The following is a 25,744-nucleotide window of genomic DNA, read 5'->3' on the forward strand; positions in this document are numbered from 1 at the left end:
TGGATGGGTGCGCATAAGAGTCGAAGACTAGTCCTAATTAGCTGTTTTCATGCTTTTACCAGCACATTTGATTTGGACTCGAGGGTGGCCCGAAAGTGGATTTTCACTCACGTACCATCCCACTAAAACAGAAAAAAAATATTGTTCTGTCCCATGTCCGGACCACCGTAAAAAAATAAAAAATTTAAAAAAAAACACAAAAAGAAAAATAAAGAAAGCTGATGAAATCGTGCCCTGTCCCACTCCTGGTAAAAACAGCTTCCACTCTCGTCTTGTTACTTCTCAGAATGACTCCCATTGCCTCACACATCCATTTTGGAGGTCAGCTACATTAAAAATGGCATTTTTTAATTCTGCTCCTCAAATCATTACAATGTTAGTTAAGGTCACGCTCATAGGCGTATGTAGCCCATTTTTAGTGATTCTGAAGCAGAGAATAAAAGCTACACCAAAACTTTGGGGTCACCAAGATATTTCCTTATTTTTGAAAGAAACACACTCAATACATTGTTAATGCGGTAAATGACAATTTTAGCTGAAAATGTCCAGACATTTTTGGTGCAATAGCTACATAGGTATGCAGAGGCCCATTTTCGGCCGTGATCATACCTGTGTTCTAAAGGTACTTTTGCTCATTGCGTCATAAGGCTAATGGATATGAGAAGAAAAAAAAACTTGTGAAATCATGTTAACTCGTGAGAGTAGCTATAAAACTGACTTTCCTTTGAGGAGCTTGACTATCTGGATCGTCACATTTGCGGGCTCAAGTAAAAACTCAAAATGGGCAAAAACTGACAAGAAAACCCCCCACACCCCACTCCCCCCAAAAAAACAGTGAGTACTACTCCTTTCAGAGAACAGCACAAACAACCTGAGAAAGAGAAGTGGGAGGCCCTGTTTGGATCACAATTACATAAATATAGAACATACACACAGAATATTTGTGAGATGTGAGGAGTGCCATCCTGTAACATGACAATGACTCTAAGCACACCTCCAAATTGTAAAAGAACGATTAAGAGAAAAAGCCAGCAGCTGGTATGCTGTTTGTAATGGAGTGGCCAGTGCAGTCACCGGATCTCAACCCCATTGAGCTATTGTGGGACCAGCTTGATCGTACGGTATTCAAAAAGGTGCCCACCCAGCCAATCCAACGTGGAAGGGAGCTTCAAGAAGCTTGAGGTAAACATTTCCAGATTTCCTCAACAAATTATTATCAAGTGATGCCAAAAGTCTGCAAATGCTGTAATTGCTGCAAAGAGAGGATTCTTTGGCGGAAGCAAAGTATCAAGGAAAAAAAAAAAATTCAAATAAAAATCTGCATTTCTAACCAAATATATTTTCTATTCATTTCACAACTTAGTACCCAATCTGGAGGGGTTGGCCAAGTAAAAACTAGTTCAGTAAAAACTGCTCAAATCCATCATAATGAAATTCATGTGCTGCCACTTATCCTGTTCAGAGTTGCAGTAAAGCTGCAGCCTGTCTCAGATGACTGTAGGCGAAAAGCAGACTACACCCTGGAGTGGTCGCTCGTCAATCTAAGGTACATGTCATCACGCAACCATTCACGCTCACACTCGTCAATCCTTTCATTTTGCATCTTGTTTGAGTGTCTGCCGTGATTTTCCTATTGTGTTGACAACACATGCAGAGTTTTCCTGAAGAAAGCGCTCTGCTTTACATGTGTCGACAGAAGTAACCTTGACCCCTTGCTGTTGCAGATTCTCTTTCTACCCAACTCTGCGCCTGAAATAAGTAACAGTGGAAAAAACGCAAACATGTTCATCAGAGTTGCTGTCTTATTGTGGGTTGCTGCTGGATATTTATCTGAAACAACGGAACTCTGTCAACCCGAAGGAAGACCCCCGCTGTGTGAACATGTTTTCAGAAATGTTTGTTATGAGATTTGGAGTGAGGCTAAATCCTGGACGCAAGCGAGGAACAGGTATGCACAGCGTGGGGGACACTTATTGAGAGAGTTGAATGATGCCATCAAAATATTTCTGAACGACATCACAAGACGGAGAAGCGACAGTAACCTCACCTGGTGGCTGGAGCAGGAAGTTCGTCAGGGTGAGTATTTGACGTTGAAATTTTATGCAGACAAATTTAAAATTCTGACATCAGTTCAAGACTATAATACTCGATTTGGGACTTTGACCCGGCGTGTTTTTCTGTTGTCTCTGGCTTGACTCTGACTCATTGGCATTGTATTCGCACTTGCTTTGGACAATAATTAATATTTTAATTGTCTTGCAATCAGGTTTATCCGATTATCAAGATCGGTTACCCTGATCATGTCAGGCAACAGCTGCAAATTTAATTTTACCAACTATTGAGAACTATCAGCTCATCGTTTTGTTTTTTAAAAAACAAAACAAAAAACAAACATGACACAGCAACCTGCAGATTCTGTAAGATGACAATTTCTGACATAAAGGCCTCACCCTTTCAAACTTCATTTGACACGCGCAGACGCATCATAAAGACTTTTGATGTTGTTTACCAGCACACATAAGTAAAGGGTTCTTTTGTTTTACTCCTAATATTTGCTCTGAGAAGTAAACGACACCTACAAATGAGAGAGTTTTTTTTAAATAGAAAATGGGCCATTTGTGAGTCTCCTTACGCTCTTCACATGTAGCATTTTGATGGCCCAAGAGTATCAACAGAGTTGGATGCAGAGCGTGCTGATCGCTCAGTAAACTCAGCGGCTTGCACCCTCTCTGAAAGCTCGTCTGGAGAAACTCTTCATTTGCTCTGTATGAGTTTAGATGCGTAAACGGAAGCTCAGACGAGAGCATATAGAGTTCATAGAGATGTGTCTGTCTGAGGTGACACATCCACACATTAGTTGAGAAACTTTGAAAAATATATGAGCGCTTGTTGAGATCTCTTCTAAAATTGGACTGAATTGAGATCAAATGCATTTTATTGCAGGAGCAGTAACTCTTTGTTGCACAAATCTTATTGTTGTCTAGGAAAAGTACAGTAAATGCAACATGTTTGAGATCTCAGCCGTGTTTCTTCTAGCATTTGTTTAACTCTGGGTTATCTTAACTCATTCACTACCAGTCAAGTAAAAATAAAAAAATTGGATCTTCGACGTCTTTAGCCGTCAATGGTAGTAAATAAGTTAAAAATGTACGCTATTAAGACAGTCTGCAAGTACAGTTGAGAAAAAAAACAATCACACAACCCTTTTCACAACACTGCAAAGTTGTGAAAGCTTGTTCGCTAACAATTTAAATGGAATGGAACCGTAATTAATGTCATCAGTAACACCTTTCATTGAAATTCTGTGACTTTTGAGAAGTCATTAAAGATCAAGTGTGAAGTAAACTTTGAGTAATGAGTCTATTGTAAGAATACTCACGTTATTTTTTTTTTTTCGCAAACGTCCTAGATTCATAGTTAGAGCCATAGCAACGCCCTAACAAAAAATGTGCTTTTGTTCGGCAACCGCCGCTATTGACGTCATTCAGAGAACCAGTCGCCAGTCGCCATTGTACTGCATAGTTGTTTGTCCGGTGAGCTGCTCAACTGACATTGTTTTTTTGTTATTCGGCAAAATGCCTCGGCGTTGAGCGGCGATGCCTTGTTTGCATTCTGGTATGCGTCAGTTTGTGTGTTCAAAACCCCCCAAAAAATAAGGCACGTTCCGACAAAATGTCCTACCCGTGCATCTGGCTCATACATGTACGGTCCAACGAGTGTAATTGCATCCAGTTCCTCTTCCTCAATCTCTTCAACTACGTGGACCCCCGTGATCTGTTTGAGATTTCGCTTTCGGAGTCAATTTCCGACTAGCTTAATTCACTTTCTATGTCGAGCTCTGCCAAAGTTGTCTTGGAATGACGTCGCACTTCCCGGTTTGTCATCTGGCAGAATCTAACTTCCAGAGAACTATTGTTTTGTCAAATATACCAAATAATATTTTTTTCATTCTTTATTATTTGTATTTGGTGTAATTACTTTACGTGTGACACCCAAAAAATTATTTGGCATTTTCACTCACTTCACACTTGGACTTTAAAATGAAAATGCTGGAATGTTGGTCTAAGACTTTTGCACAGTATTTCATGCATACATGTATGTGTGCACCTTTATGAGCTCGTCCGACAGAAAACGCTGTTGCTTCCAAAGACGCTACCAGTTGCTCGTATGTGAAGCAGAATCCTTTCCAGCTCGTTTTGTCATCTGACTGCAACCAGACACGTGGCTTCCTGTGCACCCACAGTAAGTGTCACATCTTTGAGGAGCTCTCCTTTTGATTCTGCACACAGACGTCAACCTCCAAATCCCAACACTTGCTGTCATTTTTTTTTTATCTAAAAAGGTCTGCAGCCATCAAAAAAAATGCAGGTGAGACATATATTTTGCTGACAGTGGGACGCTAAATCAGGATTGTATTAATGTGGTGCTGCTTTTGCTTTGATTACAGAAAGTGGAAGCATTGGCATCCAGCTCACGTAAGTAAGACTCCTCAAAAAGTCAGCCTGGAAAGCAAAATTAAAAGTGTTTATCTCTGATGTGCGATATCGTCAAACATACTCTCTTCCAGGAATCAAAAGGAGTGAACACCCGATGGCGCCCAATATCGATAACATTTTAGACTTCCTTTTGGTGTGTGTGTATGTGTGGTTTTTTTTTTTTATTATTTTTATAGCAATCTATTTTAATAAAATGGGAAGTTGACTAGCGTACATTGGACTCACATTTCTGCTTTATTTGCCAAAGGAAGCTGAAAATGAACTCATGCGAATGGAAACGGAGGCAGGAGAGCCAAAAGATGAAAGTAGGGTGGGTTAATTAATGTACTCTCTGATGAAAAAATGGAGCTTGACTCTTGGAGACCTTTACCGAAAACTGATTGTGGGACACGCATTATTTACACATTTCTATGATTGACTCACGACTCTGTATCAAATATACAATTCAATGAAAAAGATCACTTCTGCCAATAAGAATATTAGTATTCACTTGTCACAATACCTCAACTGGTTCATTTGCATCGCATCTCTCCTCCCATCTCTTTCAGAATGGATTCATTCTTTATTTGTTGCAAGGCACACAAAATTTGACAACTGAACTAGCCCTTGAAAACACTGACATAATCAGTCACATCATCGACTGCAGCATCAGCATCCTTGACATCTCCATGAACAAATGTGACATCCAGACGAACCCTAACCCTCCTGTAAGTTTAAAAGATGACATAACATTTTTTTTGGGGGGGGATCATATTACTACTGTTGCTCCTGCAAAATAGTAATAAAGCTATACCTCCCCCAGTCCCTATTTGAGGATATATTTGAGATTTTTCAGACTATTTCCGCGCTGTTGGGTTCAGCAACATCGCAAAGAATTGCCATCAAGCACTCAACGGGCACCATCTATCAGAGCAGGTTGGTTCTGACTTTTATAATTGAACTCAGATGAGAGAGAAACTTTACATTTGTTCAAACAATCCAAATTGCGATTTCCCTATTTTCACTCAGTCACAACCCAGAAGACCTCAGTAATGTCATTTTGGGCTCAGTGGAAGATGGTGAGTTCATCATAATGCCCCCGTATTCCGTTCTTCAACGTCACATTGGGAAATACGAAAAAATCATCGCTCAGGTGGGGGTGCATGTCGTTGGCCTGTTTTTCCATCTTTGTTGTCAGAAGTGGCAATCGTTGAATGTTTGTTTTGCATGTTAGATGGCTACATTCTCAGTGAATCCCCATCCAACTGATGACAATATCTCTGGAACAGTTTGCAGCCTTTTACTAAGTGATGGAGAGTCAGATGTTGAGTTGTCCAATCTGACCGAGATGATAGAGGTAAAGCTGTGATGGGACGGAGTTTGAAGCACTGGAGTATGCGTGCATCTTTGCACCAACAGGGAGTGAAAAAAAAAACGACAAAGATGTGTGATTTGTGCAATGTATTATCTCTTTTCCTACTGTACGGTGTTTAATTATTATTATTATTCAGTTATTCCTTTAATCCGGGGCGGTGTTCGAGCAAGAGCCTTACCACAGCTGACTTTTGAGTGAAAGGCACACTACGCCCCGAAATGGTTGCCAGCCAATCACAGTATACAAAGACGAACAACCATCCGCACTCACACTCACACCTAGGCACCATTTAGAGTGTCCAATCAATCATGCATGTTTTTGGAATGTGGGAGTACCCGTAGAAAACCCATACAGGGACGGGGAGAACATACAAACTCCGCACAGAAAGGCCGGAGCCGGAATCAAACCCAACACCTCTGCACTGTGAGGGCATTGTGCTAACCAATCGTCCACCGTGCCGTCTGAATTCTAATATGGATGACCATATCACATATTGCACATTGTGCAAGGAAAACAATCTCCCTGGCAGAAATAATGGAACTTAATTGTTTCTTCACAGATTTTTATGCCCCGCCCAAACGCTCCGACAATGATTAACCACACAGTTGTACTTGAAGAAAATGCAAAGGTACTGACTCAGGTCAACGTCTCAGACGCAACGATGTCTATCTGTGTCAGAGTGGAGCCCAGTGGGAACATGTCCTTGATTCTTACACTGTCTGAAGGCTCACCTCCTAATTCCAGTTACTTTGCCAACACGACCATCCTAAACCAAAAAGGTAACCATTACTTTGTGCATGTTGTGCGTGCATTGCTTTTCATAATAACATGCTTTGTAACTCACTTTTCCTTGAGCAAGAAACTAAATGGATCTTTCACAAGAATTGCATTTTTTCTGATATATCTGCTTTGAAATAAGTGCATAAAAGTGACGTTTTATTAGAGTAAAGCTTAGAAATAAACTTAATTTGTCATGTTGCTCTCTCATCTTTGGTGAATGCTTCTTTCTGCAAGCTTCTTTCTTTCGCTATTTTAGCATTTTGCGCTTTGGTTCATCAGCCCTGAACCTTGCTGATCATGTTTGTTGTTGCCATGGCAATGCCATATTTACTTTTTTAATATTATCGTAAGATTCCTCCCATGGGCTCCATGCCTGTGGAAGTGGCCACGGCGGTTGGTCTGTACAGAGCAGGGTGGCTCCCACGCGAGGACCTCGACGATCCGTTTCCCTAACATACAGATTTTAATTTCTGAAAGAATCAGATTTCTATACTCTAGTTGGCTCTAGGGTTGTGCAATGTCACCTCTCTGGCAGGGAAGAAGCTGGAGGGCAAGGTTGAAATGTGCATTCATTGTTGATGGGGCAGACTGTAGTTGTGGCCATTAGCTTGTCAGCGCGTCAAGGCGGAAACTCCGACACCTGTTGGCGAACACCAGCAGTGAGGGATGCCCTCAAACTGGAAAATCAGTCTTTGTCTGGCCTTTTTGGCCTGTGGGACTGTGTATAGTGGGAAAGGAGAAGTGGTGACCTCGACTTGGGGCATTGTGAATTGGTGGGGAGAATACTTTAAAGAACCCTTCAATTCCACCAATGTGCCTTCCCATAAGGAAGCAGAGTCTGAGGTCTCTGAGACGGGTATTCATATCTTTGGGTTAAGGTCAACAAAGTGCTTAAAAGGCTCCTCTGTGGTTGGGCCTGAGAGGTGAATGAGAGCCGCCCAAAGTTCCAAAAGGCTCTGGATGTTCCAGCACTGTCCTGGGTGACACATGCATTGCAACATTTATGTCAGAAAACCTTTCTCTAATACAGGGGTGGGAACACTTTTTGATTGGTGGGCCACAATGGGTTCTAAAATTTGACTGAGGGGCTGGACCAGGAGCAGATGGATGGAGTGTTTTGGTAACCTCAACTCATCTGAGAAAATAAAATACATTTAATTTTAAGTGAACAAAATCATTACATCAATATATGTCTTTTAAAAACCACAGTATTTAGAAAATAAAATATTAACAAGGTTTATTCATTTAATTTTTTTCAAGTTCGGCAGGCCGGATTAAAACGTTTAACTTGCCTCGCATGTGGCTCCCGGGCCGTAGTTCTAATATATACGTTTTCATCTTTTTATAAAAATTTAAGATAAAATAAATTTAATTTGTCTTAATATTATTTCAATTTAAACCTCTTTTTATTTTTTTGTACCCCAAAAAATCATTCTAATAATCGTTATTCCAATTATTACTAAAATAATCGTGATTGATATTGAGCTGCCTTACAAGTGGCTGAAATGACTTTTCTGATTCATGGTTGCCTTTGCAAAATTGGATGGTATTCAAGTCCAACAAGACTGTAGAAGTCTGGCAGGACTGTCCGATCATATCGACAGAATTGCTCTTCTTTAAATCTCTAAATTAAAATCCCCAAAAGTCTGTCAGAAAGCTTAGAGTGATTTTTGATCAAGAATTCCAATTTGACAATCTCATCAGCTGAGTGGTAAAGGCAAGCTTTCATGTTACAGCTTGTCAAGATGAAGATTTATCTCAAATGTTTTTTTTTTTGTTTTTCGAACTAAAGAAGGCTATCAATGGATCATAACCCCAGAGATGTTACGGCACACTCCTGGGGTGTGGTACATTAGTAGTGAACTCGACAACTTCACATGGGAGGCAGGCATCACGCTGAGCATCACCACTTTTATGACCAAGTGCATGTACTGGAGCACAGATCTTCAGACATGGAGTACAGATGGCTGTCAGGTGAGTTTCGACGAGGCCAATCCTTTCCATAACAACATTCCCTGCACTCTGTATGCACAGATGCAACTAAGAGGAACATTCAAATGATAACTTCTTTTGAATGTTTTGAATTTTGTTCTTGTTTTTTCTTGCTCGTCTCTGTCTTCATTGGTCTAAAACAGGGGTCTCAAACTAAATTTACCTGGGGGCCACTAGAGGCAGACTCTGGGTGAGGCTGGGCCGCATGAGGTTTTCCCCAAGAAAAAAATAAAAAAAATCTAATCTTCTCAAATGTCTTTATTTTTATTTTTTAACACAAAATAAGATTTAAAAATAAATAAGGAATTAATAAGAAAATAAATAAGGAATTAATAAGAAAATTAATCAGTAATAAATAATAATAATAATAATAATAATAATAATAATAATGAGTCAAATGTCTGTATTAACAGTTCTTTAATCTTCTTCTGAACATGAATTGTCCTGAACATGAGTGGAACATTCATCAATCAAACCCCTAATAAAACATCGAAAAAAAATTACAATCCTACCCTCGTTTTAAAGCTGAAGATGTGCCCAACAATAATCCGCGGTTCAATTTTATCCACTGTGACCAGGTAATCCTACATTTTATAATTAGTCCCGTCTGTGCTAGTGCTGATGCAAAGCTCCGTCAGACTGCACATCCTGTTCGCACATGGGTCTCCTGTCAATCAAATCAAAATCTTGTCAAATAGCAGAGATCCTAAGCATAAACCATAGTTCTGGGATGAGTAGGCCTACTTCTGTACTTATAAAGCTTTAATTACACTGTAATTAAAGCTTTATAACTACAGACATATCAAATTCGCGGGCCGCACGAACATTAAACTTTCATAATAAGGCGGGGGCCGCAAACTATCATCCCGCGGGCCGCAAATGGCCCGCGGGCCGCGAGTTTGAGACCCCTGGTCTAAAAGCTTGTTTGTTTTTTTCCAACATCATTCAGTACTGAATTGTAGTTTTCTTTGGGGGTTGGGTGGGGGGTGTAAGTCAGAATGTCACATGGCTGCTTAAAATTCACACAATGTTGTTTTTATCTCCAGGTTGGGAAGCAAAGCGCTCCCGGACAAACTCATTGTCTCTGCAACCACCTCACACTTTTTGGGGGTTCCTTCTTTGTGATGCCTAACTATGTGGACTTAACACGCACAGCTGAGTTGTTTGAAACTGTGTCTCAAAACTATGTGGTGCTCTCACTGCTTTGTGCTTTCTTCGCCCTCTACCTGCTCACGGTCTGGTGGGCGTGCTATGCTGACCGCAGATCACTCTCCAGAGTGAGTCAATAAACACACACAAAAAAATCTCATTTTGGAATTATCGAAAACATCCAAAGATGGAATATATAGCCTGTGATGTCTTTTTTGCCAAACAACTCATTTGTATGTCCATGGCAATAATCAAATGTCAGAGGAAGATGACTCTGCTGGAGGACAACCACCCATGTGCTCAGTACAACTACATGATCAGTGTCCAAACTGGACAGCGCAAGAATGCAGGCACAACTGCCAATGTAAGTCTTTAGAAATGAAACATGAAATGGTGTTCTTCAATAAATGCTGAATCACAATGGAATCTACAGTTACGTCCAGATGACTTTGAACAATGAAATAATTCATGTGATTTTAAGATGATACACTAACTCAATGGATTTGAAATTAAATAATCAAGAAGAATGTCAAGAAATATTGGGTTACTTTCACATGTGTCATATGAATTCAATCTATTTATTTAATTCAATTCATCTTTTAGATTTAATATTGTAAAAATCAGAACATCATTTGTGGATGTTGAAATCAGTTGTAATTGTCTCGCGTTAATTAATTAATTGTGTCTCTTTCCAGGTCACAGTAACGCTAAATGGCTCCGAAGGACAAAGTGATGCATGTCATCTCACGGATCCTGACAAGCCAGTGTTTGAAAGGGGAGCTGTCGATATGTTTCTGTTGGCCACACCCTTCCCACTGGGCGACGTGAAAAATATTAGGCTGCAGCACGACAACTCTGGAGGTCATCCATCATGGTATTCGAGACATATTTGTCCTAAGCAGAAGTCTAGCCCAAAGCGAGGTCTAATTGTGTACATGGGTGGACTTTTCTTTCTTATGCGCACAGTTGGAAAGGGACGTTTATGCCACAATAAAGGGATTTCTGATTTCTGATTCTGGAAAGGGACGTTTACGCCGTTGGGGGAGCGAGCATAGAGGACTTGCTTCCCAGCTCCTCTCATCATGTTTATTTAAACTCAGTGCAAAGGTGTACTATTATGAAAATAATAGACAAAGAGCACGCTACAGTAGTGCAGAGAGAGCGGCAAAGTGGGCAACTGGGCATGAGAAAAAGGGTTGACTGTGACTGTGTGGCTGCACCATATCATGATTACCAGAGCTGGTCACTTGATGCTTTTTTGCCTGTCAGTCCCCCACCCTCCGCTAAAATCAATCTACACCCTTTGTTAATCGAACCATTTTTAAAAAAAATTTGTCACCCTCTGCCCCCCGCTCCAAAAATGGGCGTCCGGCTAAGCCAGAGGGCCGGACCGTTCCGCCCCCGGGATGGACTTCCCAGCTGTGATGATTACTAACTATTCTGAGCATACTGCATAAATAACATCAGTGGTGGACCTTGCATTTGGTACCTGGGCCTTCAGTAATCAGGCACTTAACTTCCTTAATCCACATGCAAATACCAACATGATCACATTGCAATTATAGAAACCTTTTATAATGTACAAAAACTCAACATAACTGTGCAACTAGTATCCACCTGGAACATTTAGCGAAAATCCATCAGACTCACCAGGGCCAAAAAACGATGATAAATGCATTCATGTGTGCACACAATTGAATAAAACAAATATTGGAATTTAGGATGTAAATGTTGGTCAGTGCTTCTGTTTGTTTTAGGCCTGCAGGCTTTGCTGGCCCTGACGCCTCACCGCCGAATGGCATATACTCACTGATTTCATGAATTCCTCTTGTGTTAAGGTATATAAACAAGGTGACCATACAGGATCTCCAAACTCAACATGTTTGGCATTTCTTTTGTGACTGTTGGATAAGTAGTGACCATGGCGATGGAATGACTAAGAAAATATTCAACGCCGCAAAGAGCAATGAAGTTTCCTGCTTCAGGTAAGGCCGGATGTCTTGCAAGCATTTGAGCACGTTATGAGAAATTCAAAGTTATTACATCCTGTGCCTCTTTATTATCAGCAATATTTTCCAGAGCCGAACATCGACCAGTTTTAGGGATGAACATATTTGGGTGTCCATTGTGGATCCGCCATGGCGGAGCCCTTTCACTCGGGTTCAGAGAGTTTCTTGTTGTATGAGCCTGCTCCTCTGCACCATGGCCATCAATATTGCCTTTTGGAACATTCCAGAGAATAAGGATTCACCAGTAATCTTCTCCATTGGTGAATATGTCTTTGAATCAGCTTTGCTTATATTGATTTATCCATCATATGAATGTCAAAATTCACATGAACAAACAATAGAGTCAAACATTAAACGCACTAAAAAAAATGCTTACCACCCAAAGTCATAAACTCCAATGCAAGTGCAGGCTTTATTTTTATTTGTTTTAATTATTTATATTTGGAGACTTATCTGCATATTATTGTTTGTACTCACTGCAGTAATCTACTTCTATATTTGTGCCATTTATGTAGCCATCCATTTTCTTTAGCGCTTATCCTCCTAAGGGTTATTTGGTTGCGAGGCAGGTTACAGCCTGGACTGGTTGGCAACCAAATGGGTAATTTGAATGTTTAAATCATGAGAGACTCTAAATCTCCAACAGTTTTGAATGTGAATGTGAGTGTGACGTGTTGTTTGACTGCAGTCTTTGTGCCCTGCAACCAATCGAGGGTGTAATGCACAAAGTCAGGTGGGATTGGCCATTTTACCCGTGACGTTGAACAGGAATGGGTGGATGGCTTCTCCAAGTATCAAAGAGGCACGCTCATTGGCACGTCTGTTCTAATGCATTTTGTACACGATCCTTGCCCAGGTTCACTGCACATTATGTGGCAGGACATCATGGTGGGCATCGAGAGTGGTCTTCTCATGTTCCCAATAAACATCCTCATTATCACCATATTCCGAAGCATCAAACCTCGCATCGTTTCGAAGTGTCAAAAAAGCAGCTCGGAGGACACATTGAGACCCCGGTTGGTTACCATAACAACCATTCTAAAGGTGTGTTTAACAATTGGCACACTTTGTTTTATGCTACATGGTTTCATTACTGACCTTGTAAGACAGGGGTGGGCAAACGTTTTGATTGGCGGGCCACAATGGGTTGTAAAATTTTACAGAGGTGCCGGACCAGGAGTAGATGAATGGAGTGTTTTGGTAACCTCACTTCATTGGAGAAAAAAAATACATTTCATTTTAAATGAAATTGGTTTAAAAGCATTACAACAATATACATGTCTTTGAAAAAACATAGTATTTAGAAAATAAAACATTAACAAGGTTTATTCATGGCGGGCTGGATTAAAACGTTAAACGGGCCGCATGTGGCCCCCGGGCCGTAGTTTGCCCACACCTGTTGTAAGATCACTCTGCCAGTCCAGCAATGGAAAAGGAGCCTGGCTCATGTGTTGTCATTGTTTCGGTCAGCTGCTTATGCACTGATATTGTTGCTCCTTCCGAGGAAACCGAGGAGGTCCTTTCACTGGTGAGCAGAAGCCCACGGAACAAAATGGCACAGACAACCAGATTGGAGTCCATTGCTGATCTTTTTTCGGCCTTGAACAGAATGCATGAATTAATTCATCTTATGCAAGGTACCTCAATTTCAATGAAAAAAAAAACAAGAGAAATATGTGGAGATGCTATAAATTTCCTCTTCGGGTCTTTGTCAAGGTGAAACTGAGAGCGATCTGCACTGGGCCTATTGCAGCAAGTTCCTCCTAGCTGCCCTTTATCGCCTGCATATGTGTCTGAAAAGGTTGGATGGAAAGAACTTCTCGAGTCCGCAGGATTACACACAAGCACTCGACATCACCAACCTGCTGGTTCGCAAGGCCGACATGGTCTTCAGCAGTCACATAGCATGCTGGTCAGCTCTTTGCCTGTCACGCTAACACAAATACGAGCATGTTACGGTTCGAGTACTGGGTCCATTTGATGAGAACATGTTGTACTCGTTTCCTTGTTTGTGCATGCCCAGCCCACCTGCGGTGAAAAAGAAGAGTGTGTCATCCGGGTGCTGGCTGCCTTGGTGGTGCGTGTTCCTCGGCTGGTTCCTGTTAATTTCCCTCAGCGGCGTGTCAACTTTTTTCACCTTACTCTGTGGCTTTTACTATGGCAAAGCAAAGTCCATCAAGTGGATCATGTCTCTGGGCCTCTCTCTCTTCCAGAGCATTTTTATATTACAGCCTCTCAAGGTGGGTCTGGATGAAAACTTTCCACACTAAAAAACATTCATTCTTGATATGGGTACTCGTCCATAATTATCCTCTTCCCTTTTGTTTTGCTTGCAAATAATATACTGTACATACGGTACACTTAATATAGCACTGGCTCATGTTGATTATGATGGTAATTGTAGTGGATCCGTCTTACGTATTCCGAATGTTATTATGTTACAGCCTTATTCCAGATTTGATTATTTTCCCCCCTCAGAATTTTACACAAAACAAATTTTTATTTCAGTGTTTTTGCTAATGTATCAAACATTAAAAACCGAGAAATCACATGATTTGCCCCAAATAAATTTGAATTAGAGTAGCCCACCAGGTGGCTTATCTGGAGCACACCGATGAGCTGTTTGTGAGGGGAAAATGAAAGATATTAAGGAATTTCAACTTCTTTACGAAGCTAGGAACAACTTATTACTCAGCATTATGTGGCTTTTTGGGATTGATCAGAAGGTGTGAAAATTAATGATATTCGATCACTGATTCAATCAGAAGATTGAGCACTATAATTTAAATTGTATAGTTAAATAAATTGTGACGAATTGAGTCATTGTGCTTTTTAGATCTGATTTTAATTAATTTTGTGCCCTCAATTGCAGTATGTAAAACAGTGTTCATGCTAATTGAGTGTTCACAATCAAAACGCAAATCGAAGCCCAAGACGTACGATGGCCGATAATGTCATACTATGGAACCTCCAATGAAATCCATTAGATAAGAGTCTTATGCGCACGATTATAAATTCACCTCGAACCTTTGTCTCCGTGTAGTAACGAGAATTACAACAAACTGAACTTTGAAAGTATTCAATTATGAGGTCTTTGGGTCATGAGAAATTTTATTTTAAAGGTGATTGGAGTTGCTGTCTTTTTTGCCCTTTTGCTCAAACCTTTGGCTGTGGAGGAAACTGAAGAAATTGAACAAGTGCGGGCAGGTAAGGACACAAAATGCTGCAACATAATGAACGCACTTTTAGCCCTTGTTGCCTGGAAAGTGACAATTTGACCTTTATGTTCCAAATGAGTCATGTTTTGAGTGATTGACAAACAAAACATCAAGGGGAAATTCAAAGAAGTCAGTCAAATGGATGCTGCCATTTAATGCAGAAAAGTCCAATCTTACTAGATCCTTTGCTCATCAGGCACTATTGTGAGGAGGTTGCATGTTTTCCTCCACCCAAAAGTGTATTACACGAGACTATAAACACTGTGGAGATGCTGTGAATGACGAGATGAGGAGATCACGCAACAAAACTGATGACGTAGAAAGCATAAAGTTTAAAAAAAAGCAGCAAACTATTCCCTTTCATGTATATCATCCACACCCTTTGAACCCAGAAACTGGGAAATGTCTCCCCCTGTGGGTCACCACAAGACAATATTTTTAGACAATTCTGAACAAATTAATTGCAAACATGTTTGGAGTTTTATTTTTATTTTAACACTATCATTTCACGGGCAGATGAACTCCTTTTCGTCCAGTTTAATTGAGTAGTCGTAGTAGGAAGAGAAACGTTGGGAGGTGTTATATTTCACTAAACTCATAAATTGTGCAGTCCAGACTTGTTATCCATAATTCATAAAGGTAGAGGCCCCATTCCATTTGGCACAGTGCTTTTGTTGTAACTATCAATACTGAACAGGGTTAATGGAAACTAAAATTGGAAAATACACATTACATATATAAAATAAAAGCAAGACAAATAAGCTTCAGAAAATAAATGCTAACTGAAAATACATCTTGCGTCCCTAAAACTAATCATAATGAAAATGTACTTTTTGTCTTTGTCAATTCATTGAATTTGGTATGCTGTACATTCTCACACAAGGGTGAAAGGTCAATCATTTGAGAATTGCTGGACAAATAAACTAAACTTAAACTATTACTATAACCAATAACTAAACTGAAACAAAGCATTTTCCGAAAAGAAAAAAAACAAATACAAAAGGAACAAACCTGCTCTAAAAACTTGAAAATAAAATGAAATAAACAAAATCAAAATGAAATAAAAATAATAAAATATCCCAAACTCTTGTAACCCTGACACTAAACAACAAATATATAAGGTAAGTAGCAAAGTGTCATGAGAGTCACCGATGCATTTTTTAAATTTTACAGAACAACAAGACAAATGCAGTACACCGGTACACCAGGGGCGAACTCTGAGGGTGCAGCCACCTCTTGCCCCTCTTTTCTGAGTAACCACTTTGAACCCTTTGGGTGAATAATCCACATTCTATTGTGCAGCCCGAAACGCTCTGACAGTGATGATTCAGATTATCCACATCAAATGATTATTTTTAAGTTCTGTCCTCTCTTTGAAGGGTTTATGTTAAGGCCTCACTTAAAACATTGTTTCAAGTTATCATATTTCACAGGCTGGCTCCTACATATTTCTGGGAGCAAAATTTTAAATTTACAATTCCTTAATAGTGAGCAAAAAGCATAATTGTTGAATTTTCTTCTACATTTAGAGCTTTATAACCCATTCAGTGTTTGTGCCAAGTGTGAAGATGACTTGAGAATGTCTAAAAATAATGTACTCTGTGTAGTATATAGTATTTTTTTTTTCATATGTAAGCTGCTTCAGTGATGTCCAAGAATTCCTTTATCATGAACCTGGTCTTAAGCATGGAATTTAATAAATGGGTCTCGTATAAAACAATGACATTTAATGCAGTCAATTTTCTTTTTGTGAAACAATCCATTACAATGGGACAAAATATTCCAAGTAGTTCCACAGACTTTTACTAAATAGTAATTTTATTATATTGAAGAGATAATACAGAGTTGTCCAACATGGAAAACAAGTGTCATTATGTATCCTTTCCAGAAACTGTTGAACTGTTAATTCACGCCAGCTGTCCTTTAGGTAAAAGAGTTAGGTGCGGTTAGGATGACAGACACATGGTGTGCGAGTACGATAACATTTCCGATGCTATCAAAACATCACCTTTGACCAAATGGTTGATGGGTCACATGACACCTCTACAAAAAAAACTACACTGAGAAAATGTGTCCAGTCTTAATGGATAGCTAGTGCATGATGTGCGATCCTTGTACAGACTGGCAAGGCCTCTGGTGAGAGACGGACAATAAGGCAAAATGCAGCAGAGCACATACAGTGTAAGACAAGTGACAAAGAGGAAACAAATCTAAATCTACTATAGCTCTCGGGGGTCAAACTGTACATGTAAAATCATGTGGGTTCAACTTTTGATACACCTGACAGGGGTCATTATTTGGTGATATATAATCAAACTTGTCTTGAAACAAAAAAAAATAATAATCAAACCATTCACAAGTACCTAACCCAATTACTGTATAAAACATGCATTTGATAGATGAATGTATATGATATGAACGACACACTCAAGGTGGGGAAATAATAAAGCAGGGAACAGAGAAGGCTTCGGTGCACAGAAACCTTTTTAAAACTATAGGAACTGAAACCTCGTCCCACAACAAAACCCGTAAACAGGCCGGCCAGGGCAGTCGGACTTGTTTAACAGGTCTGCGATGAGACTGAATGCGTTGATGGAAAAGATTACAGCAACACAGTTCAAGCCAAAATTGATGGCATCAACAGTTAGTATTAAGACAGGCAGCTAACTTCAGAAAACAAGATTAAATGAGAATGAATATCACACCAATAAACGGGAAATGTTAACAATAGTGAGGTCAAATAAGGTGAAGTGAGAATGACTATGTAGATAGCTTCAGAACATACCAAGAATATAAAGCCCGATCTGACAGCCGGGGGTAGGGGCAAGAGGGGACTCATGACTAATTCTGAGCGAGCAATCCCAACCTCACTGATGTCGTTCTTGAATCTATACGAGGAAAGAGTAAAAGTTTCATTTTATTGACGTATTTAAATGCAGAACCTCGAACATGTTTTACTTTCTGTTCTTGTGCACCCAAGGCAACGATGCCAGCCTGTCTGTTTATTAAGACATTTAAGTCTTCTTCTTCAGCTGCTCAAAGCGTCGTGTTAGATCATCAAAGTCGATGTCATCCGAAGTGCTGGTATTCCCGCCGAAGGATGTTGCCGGGAGTGTGTCCGGGACCGAAGGAAGTTCCGGGAGAGCGTTGTTGTCATAGATTTGTGACGAGGGACCTGCAGCAGAATAAATGACGGCAGTCATGAGCTGCGGATAATGTTTTTTTTTTTTAACAAATTGACAAAGTATAATGCAAAGGTGCTAAATCTGGGACGCGTGCAAACTCAAATGGAGCAACATACCCCATGTCATACAACACTTTCACAAGCTCATCCATTTTTTTATGTCACGCGTTCTCATTATGGTTGAGACTTAGGGCATATTGGAGCCGATCCCAGCTGACATTGACTACACACTGACAACTTTTGGTCTGTGCAATTATTTCATGCTAATATTCCAAGTCTTCCTCATGGTTGTGGAGGCAAGTGGACCAGACCAACAGAACTAGGCTGGAGAAGCATCTGCAAGTGTTTCCAGTAATACGCCTATTAGAGTATGACAATAGAAGTGTAAAATGTAGAACTCTGTACAATATAGAGATTTTATGATACTGACTTTGCCTGTTTTAATAGCAGGAAACCATAATCATTTCACATAAATAAAGTCTTGATATGCTTCCCTTTTTCAATAGAACTACTCAAGTTATATGTAAAGTTTTCCATGATAATGCGATGAACCTGAAGTATCAAGTCCCGTATTTTAAGTCTGTTCGCAATAGCTGGTAGGACTTACCTATGGCCTGGGAAGAAAGAGAGTTTTTTATGTCATCGATCTGAAACAGAAGAAGTGTTTTTGTGAGAGCATCTCCTTTAAATCACAGTATGGGTGATAATGTGTTAGTGCTTAAAGTAAGAAAAGAAACAAAAGGTCAAATGCTTGTGGGGCTCAATGAGGAAACCACCACCTTTAGCGTGCAGACTTTAGGCTAGTTTGAGTCTCCATTGCAGCACTGTGCTCAGTCCAATCTAATCCCAGGTCAGTTAGCGGGACCATTGAGTTGTTAGTGCTCACAATACGTACAAGCCATTCGTGGTACCTACTTCTGTGCACACAAATGAATAACCTTAGCCTACTTAGGGAAAGGGGCAGAAGTGCAGAGGTAATAGCAGAAGCTAAGTGAACAACTCTTCCCTGAGTGGTGCCCTGCCCTGTCCTGCCCTGTCCGTCTGTCCGTCTGTAGGAACAGGGAGCGGTCAAGGATGGGAGGAGTTCAGTCACTTACGGACTCGTATGTAGGGGGAGAAGTGGGCAGCTGAGGGGGCTGCCCGCCTCCCACGGCGTGAGGGAAGCTGTTGTAAGACCCAATGGCTGGATTGAACGGCTCCTGGAGAAAAACATGAACATGATTTGACTGATGAAACACATTTGTCTTCCAACCGTAGCACAACACACGAATCACAAAGTGTCCTTTAACCTGCATTACCGTCAGATTTTCAAAAGATAATGATAATATCATGGCACTAAATTTATTTTTTTGTACATTTTTTTTTACATATAACGATTAAGTGTTTGGAATAAAATACTATATTGCAAACCTCTGTATTTTACGTATAAATTTAATGTATAAATATAGATAATAGCTTGCCAAGTCTTTCCATTTATTTTATTTTACAAATAACTGCATTGGCCTAATTTCTGCATCGTGGTTGAACATGGGAATTCCATTCAGATCCATTTTGAAAACATGGCAGACTTTGATTGTGAAATGAACTTCTGTTGTGGATCCAGTGACATGCATGGCTCATGTACAGACCACATTGAAGGAGCGTGTGTCACTTTTTCATAATTCCAAGACAAGCAATTTAATCGGCTCATAACAGAACACATAAAAGATAGTGACCATAGAGAATTGACCAGGTTGCAATGCACTGCGCATCAAAAACTCCCAGAAAATCTATCTATAAATCTATAACTTACGGCCAGTTATTACCATCAGCGTGTGGAAATGCGGATGTCAAGGTCACTCCACCCAGAGTGCGTAAGTGACGCATTTAATTTGAGGGTAGAATCTGAGCAGCAGCACGCCTTTTCTGACTTACACAAGGAGAATATAAAACCAAGCACGCAACTGGCCATCAGTGACAGTAACAATATGTGTAGCCTTTTAAAAGAGGAAAATAACGGCATAAAGGATATTCAATTGTCGTGTTAATTGATGTCACCAAGATTACACCTGTCTGCTAAACAACATGACTGAAAGTGTAATGCATGGGACTCTAAACAAGGTTTTAAAAGTAATAAGCTTACTCCTTTGGGAGTTGGATAGTTGAACGGTGTAGGCATAGGCATGGGCATCGGCATGGGCATGGGCATGACGGGAGCTGTGAAACCACCGCCTCCTCCACCACCACCACCTCCTCCTCCTCCTGACTTCTTGTCATTGTTCATGTCAATCAGGTCTGCTTCATCACAATTCACCTCAGGCTGTCAGAGGGGAAAAATGCAGTGACGGCAATCAAACAACACAAACACATCCTGATTAGCACCATATTAAATTCTTACCCTGACCATGGCATCAGGTTCATACGGCACATTATAGTTCTTGGCTATCTCGATCAGGTAACGTTCCACCAAAATCTTGGGGGGAGCCTTCACTTCCAGTTTGTGTATAAGCTGCAAACATAACATACATTTGATCAGGTTTCAAGTGGTGGCACATTTTTCGGCTGAACACAGTTGAGGCTATTTTAAGGTGGGGGGGAATGCCAACCCTTTCATTGACTGTTCCAATCTGGTTTGTCCTGCACAGCTTGCCGTATTCCTTGCTATATTTGACACAGAGCTGTTCTGACACCTGTAAGAATTGAAAATTAAAAATGTCAAGACGAGATAATATTGGTGCCAATCGTACGTTTCTATGAATGACTACTAAAGGAATGTAGGAGTTGGAGCGTGGCGTAGTTCATGGTATGTCGCGACATCCTGTATGTGGGGGTGTGAAACTGTATGTGGGGGTGTGACTGGTGGAGCGCAACAGAATGGGGGTTGCAAGAGCGTGCACGAGTGGAATGTTTCAGGACAAAGGGTGATAGCAGCAAGGAGGGAGCGAGACGAGATGAAGGAGCAGCCATCGAAAGATCACAACCAGGAGGAGCCACCACGGGATTCGGCGGGAGGAGAAAGACCAATGAGAGCAAGCTAAAGTTAACTGCAACATCACATAGCCAATAGAATCATGCCAGAAGGCCTTTGTCTCTGTTACATTTACATATTGTACAGTATGAATGACTACTGGAAAAAACTAAAAGTTCTGTTCTGTTGGTGGCACGAGAGGTGTAGACTTGTATTGAGAGGGATCCGAGATCTAGTTGCATATGTAGTAAATCTGTGATTGGGAATAAATCCATTCGTGCGTGAAAATGCCGGCTTCCTGATACCTTTCTATTGCAGAACGAGCGCGCATATTGTTGGATGAGTGAGAGTTGGGTAAGGTTGCGAATTGGAGTCAGATTACTAACTTGAGTTTACATTGGGTTAAAATTAACATCTAGCATTGATTTAAAGGTAAATTCCAACACTACTTACCATTTTTAATTCAACCACCTCTGATTGAAGTCGAGGAGCTGCCCAGATAAGAGTGGACACTGCCTCTTGTAAGCCTGGATCCAACTCCCTGAAATCATTAACAAATCATCAATACATACCCTTTTAATAGAAACGTTCATGAAAAAAGATGACTGATTGTGATGCGCTAGATCAAATCCCTGCCTTACTTCATAGTCTGAATGAGGCCGAAGCGAGTCAGCAGCAAGTCACAATAAAGCTCTAGGATCTCCATTCCTTCAACCATATAGTCCTCTCGGATGATGTGCTCCACACGGATGCGTGCCCGCTCATCTTTTCCCGATGACAGGTATTCCGAGATCTCCTTCCGGGCCTTTTGGGCGAGCTCAGCTTCATTTTAAAACGTTGAAGGAAAGACAAGCATTACATGACATAAAGGCCAAGATCAACATGTGTGGTTCTATTATGTCAGGACTCACTTTTCTTCTTCTCCAGGAGCTTGAGTCGGTTGATGACAAGCCGAAGATTGACTCTTAGCCTCTCAGATTTGAAGCCCCCTGGCATCATCCCTGAATTATCTTCTCTGTGGTTAAAAGCCCAAATGAATATTTATGAATAATTAGTGATTAATCACTATTGTGTTTATTCAGTAATTTGTGAACAATAAAGGGATTTCTGATTCTGAACTATATACACCACTACTACTTATAACTACTTTAAAACATGACTTCCGAACTTCTCCATAGCTCAAAACTACAATCGACAATGATTGGAGAAGTAAGGCCTGTTTGTTCAAAACCACATAATGTTATTTTGGACATTTTTCTTTGCTTCAGCCAAATCTGAAATAAATTGGTTGACGCACTAGCACTCACAGTTTGCAAGGTCCCTTTTGATGTTACTCGGACCATCCACAATGCCTTATATTTTTCTGTCGCTTCCCATGCTAGTTTAGTGAATGTTATCGCCTACAAATGCCTCGAGACTTCATTTTTTTTCTATGCAAGGCACCTATTATAGAAATTATGTACAGCAATGATAGTCATTATATAGACTTATTTCCTGTATTTTACATAAGATTTATGCATTATATTACGGCGTTCCCAAACTTCTCACAGATGATATATGTTCCAAATTAACCTAAAATAAAAATACTAATAAACATTTCTTGACTGGTCCGATTTAGAAGGAAGAAAACAAGCAAAAAAACTGCAATAGATGAAGTTACGGTAACAAATTAAAATCTGTGACAGAATGAATCCACAATGCCCTGCCCACTAACTAGCAAGGGGAACACAAAACTATGTATCCATCTATATTAATTACAAATAATTAACGTTTTCATATTTTGTCTGTTTTTACGTTATTGACTGTGTGAATTTCCATTCACAGAAGACGGTTCGTGTGAAATTAACCCACTCGGTTTGACCCAGGTACGACCTCATAGCGTTTGAGGCAAATGTAAACAACAAAGACGGCTGATTCTGATCAATCGTTGTTCTGGTTCATCACAACACATTTTCACCTCCAGCAAACCTTTTCCCATAATTTATTTAAATGAATAAATCTTACCTTCAAAGCATTTCATTCATTTCACAAAATAACTTCATGCATGGAAGATGGCATATCTTCACACAGTCAGTTCAAGTTGTGTTGTGTTATGTAAAGTTATTTTCAGTTCAAGTCGTGTTGTGTTATGTTAAGTTATTTCTAACAACTAAATTAATTTAATAATAAATGTGGTTATAATCCTGTAAATTGTGTTTTGCCATTAATGGTCTATGTCTACATGGAGTGGACATTGTCGAGTGACGCCACATTGAAGCCAGTGTTCTGAAATTTCTTCCTACCCATCGAGACGTCATACCAATGCATGCGCACAACGCCTATAGTGATTTCGTGGGAAGTTTGGAGCTTTTTGTCCTACCAGTCATTTGTTTGATTAAGAGTGCGTAGTACTTAATATTTTTATTTTCATTGCGTCTTATTTGATATGTTCATTGCCTCAAAACACACTGAGATGTGTTTCTGTTGAGCATATCGTATGTATGCCACACTCGTTTGATATCGCCAGTAAAAGTTGTTTGTAGACATATCTATGCATATACGTATATAAATTAAATTGTCAGGACGTCCTACCTGCTTGCATCTACGTTTATTTTACTAAAAGATATATTTTTAATTCTAACTATATATATCTAAACGAGACAATCTGAAAGCACACGGTAGTACTTGGCTGACAAATTAGCCACTGGTGGGAGGTTTCGCATGGGTAGGACATTTTGACAGATCAGGCAGTCAAGTCAACCTCCAGTAGGACAATTCGTACGGGTAGACATTTTGGCAGAACACCGGTGTTCACCTCCAGCAAACCTTTCTGCCGACTTCTCACCTTCATCGAATGCAGCAGGACGAAAAATTGAACATTTTTACTGGTTTGAAGGAATTCTAACTTTCTTCATATTGGTCACATGACAATTACGGTTTTATAAATTGAATCGTCTTTTAAAGATCTAATCGACAATTCTGCTCTTGTGGAATTCTAACAAAATTTACACAATCAACGCGCACGCACCCGCACTACAAGACGAGTGACCTGTAGAAATATGTGAAATTTACCGTCGGCCTCGCCCTTCGCCGGCCGCTACTGTGAGTCACGCAATCGTGCGAGGATGACCAACCCATGGCGGTACAACCTAACTCCAAAATACAACCTCAAACTGAAAAAAAAAACTCAATGCCAGGGAAACCAACAGCTTGCGTGGAACTACTCAGTTAGCGCTAATATTAGCCCTTAAAGGTGTCTAAACGGCGACGTGCATCTACAGACCTATAAGATATTTCTCACATTTTGAAGCTATTCCTTACATTTTCTAAAGTAATACATCAAATATCATGTGGGTGCTACCAAAGTTGTCTATGGGCAAATATTGGTTCGTTAGCAGTCTTGTTGTCTGGCATTTGGCTAGCCGAGCTACCTAGCTCTTGCTCTGTGCTAATGAGGACGCTACAAACTATCGGGGACACGTTGCCGGGGTTTATACAACATGATTAAGTCTCAAAGCGGTTAAGGGTTCAGATAGCCACTGGTAATACGATGTGAATGACATACCTGTCAATAGCAGTCGAGTGCAGAACAACTCAATGTTGTTTGTGTTTGTGCTCCGTCGCGAAGTTCACTTCCGTGACTAGGTGTTGTGACGTCATGGGAGTTTTCTATTTGGGGGCGGCACTAAAGAACAATAACCTCGGGTGCTGACGTCAGACCCCCTAAACTAGTTTGCAAAGTGATTCATGCTGTTTATGGAAATGACGCGAAAGAGCTGGAAAAGCAAGATAGTCCACACTCCCCACCTTTGACCAAATTGTTACTTTTTTTAAATTAACGGTTATAGTCAAAGGTGAAGATTTTAGAGACCTTTTATTTTAAAATGAAACATCAGATCTGTATGGAAGTACTTATATGATGCTACATTTGAGGAAAAGTGTTATTATCGGAGTAAGTCCATTCAAAATTGTCTCAGTTCCGACCTGAAGGCGTTCAATTCGAATGTAAATAACAAAGATGGATGATTGATTACGATAAATTGTTGTTCTGGTTCATCGTAACATATTTTGTCCAACAAACGTTCTTCATAATTTCTTGTATTCATATAAATAAAGCTGATCTTCAAAGCATTCCATTCATTTCATCAAATAACTTGATGTACGGGAGATAACGGCTCCTGTAATGATAGCAGTTAAATCATTTGTCCACTAGTCAGCAGTATAGCCATAAGTGTGTTGTGTGTGAAGGAATTGTGTGCTGGTACTGCTGGGCTAAAACGTCATCTTCCAGCAATAAATGAAAAAAAAATAATAATAACGTTCCTGTGTGACTTCCTGATTAACACAAGACAGGACGTTACAGGAACAAATACATTGTGTTTCGAACAATTAATGCAGGCTTGACCAATAAAAGCAAATAAACGGTTTGCCATCAACTATTACCTCCCGTCTAAAAAAAACTGAAAAGAATACAAATGGGTCAAGGCCCACAGATGAAAATTATCTACGATTGACTATAAGGACGAGCAAGTTCTTTGGATTCGGGTATTGCAAGATGGGGAACACGTGACATAACCACTGCCAAGTCAGAACGCCTCAATTTATTCAACATGCGCAATAAGTCACAAAGTTTTTT

General features: G+C 40.1%; 2 protein-coding genes across 3 annotated transcripts; one reads left to right on the forward strand and one right to left on the reverse strand.

Annotated features, from left to right (window-relative positions):
• The first annotated feature begins 1,040 nt into the window (after window positions 1–1,040).
• Window positions 1,041–16,573, forward strand: pkd1l3 (polycystic kidney disease 1-like 3). The gene is made up of 24 exons (XM_088296033.1): window positions 1,041–1,099; window positions 1,463–1,546; window positions 1,655–1,807; window positions 1,892–2,076; window positions 4,117–4,248; window positions 4,523–4,629; window positions 4,744–4,806; window positions 5,045–5,203; window positions 5,299–5,411; window positions 5,505–5,628; window positions 5,710–5,832; window positions 6,410–6,629; window positions 8,423–8,604; window positions 9,669–9,899; window positions 10,034–10,135; window positions 10,467–10,645; window positions 11,610–11,756; window positions 11,838–12,040; window positions 12,637–12,824; window positions 13,285–13,417; window positions 13,497–13,692; window positions 13,804–14,020; window positions 14,903–14,987; window positions 16,172–16,573. Exons 1-24 carry the CDS (start codon window positions 1,041–1,043, stop codon window positions 16,249–16,251), a joined length of 3,465 nt encoding a protein of 1,154 aa, XP_088152159.1. The 3' UTR covers window positions 16,252–16,573.
• Window positions 16,574–17,901: 1,328 nt separating this feature from the next.
• On the reverse strand, window positions 17,902–24,822 carry ist1 (IST1 factor associated with ESCRT-III). Of its 2 annotated transcripts, none has more exons than XM_088296466.1 (10): window positions 24,674–24,822; window positions 22,041–22,144; window positions 21,771–21,951; window positions 21,583–21,670; window positions 20,768–20,851; window positions 20,566–20,670; window positions 20,305–20,481; window positions 19,280–19,381; window positions 18,790–18,829; window positions 17,902–18,173 (listed from the first exon to the last, which is right to left on the reverse strand). In XM_088296466.1, exons 2-10 carry the CDS (start codon window positions 22,126–22,128, stop codon window positions 18,013–18,015), a joined length of 1,026 nt encoding a protein of 341 aa, XP_088152592.1. In that variant the 5' UTR covers window positions 22,129–22,144; window positions 24,674–24,822; the 3' UTR covers window positions 17,902–18,012. The 2 variants fall into 2 exon arrangements, with proteins under 2 accessions (XP_088152592.1, XP_088152591.1); XM_088296465.1 differs by having other exon boundaries at window positions 20,560–20,670.
• Window positions 24,823–25,744: the final 922 nt, after the last annotated feature.

The sequence above is a fragment of the Idiotropiscis lumnitzeri genome, chromosome 5 (genome assembly GCF_059441095.1).
Source record: "Idiotropiscis lumnitzeri isolate Australia: NSW breed Sydney's pygmy pipehorse chromosome 5, RoL_Ilum_1.0, whole genome shotgun sequence".
Classification (NCBI taxonomy): domain Eukaryota; kingdom Metazoa; phylum Chordata; class Actinopteri; order Syngnathiformes; family Syngnathidae; genus Idiotropiscis; species Idiotropiscis lumnitzeri.

Excerpts from the sequence above, each read along its gene's own strand:
- pkd1l3 (XM_088296033.1), top strand. The coding sequence starts at position 1,041 with ATGCTGTTTGTAATGGAGTGGCCAGTGCAGTCACCGGATCTCAACCCC. Across the intron at positions 11,757-11,837 it reads AATGAAGTTTCCTGCTTCAG|CAATATTTTCCAGAGCCGAA; the intron begins GTAAGGCCGGAT and ends CTTTATTATCAG. Across the intron at positions 14,988-16,171 it reads AATTGAACAAGTGCGGGCAG|AACAACAAGACAAATGCAGT; the intron begins GTAAGGACACAA and ends TAAATTTTACAG.
- ist1 (XM_088296465.1), bottom strand. The coding sequence starts at position 22,128 with ATGATGCCAGGGGGCTTCAAATCTGAGAGGCTAAGAGTCAATCTTCGG. Across the intron at positions 21,671-21,770 it reads GGCCTCATTCAGACTATGAA|GGAGTTGGATCCAGGCTTAC; the intron begins GTAAGGCAGGGA and ends TAATGATTTCAG. Across the intron at positions 18,830-19,279 it reads CTCCCCCTACATACGAGTCC|ATCGATGACATAAAAAACTC; the intron begins GTAAGTGACTGA and ends CTTCTGTTTCAG.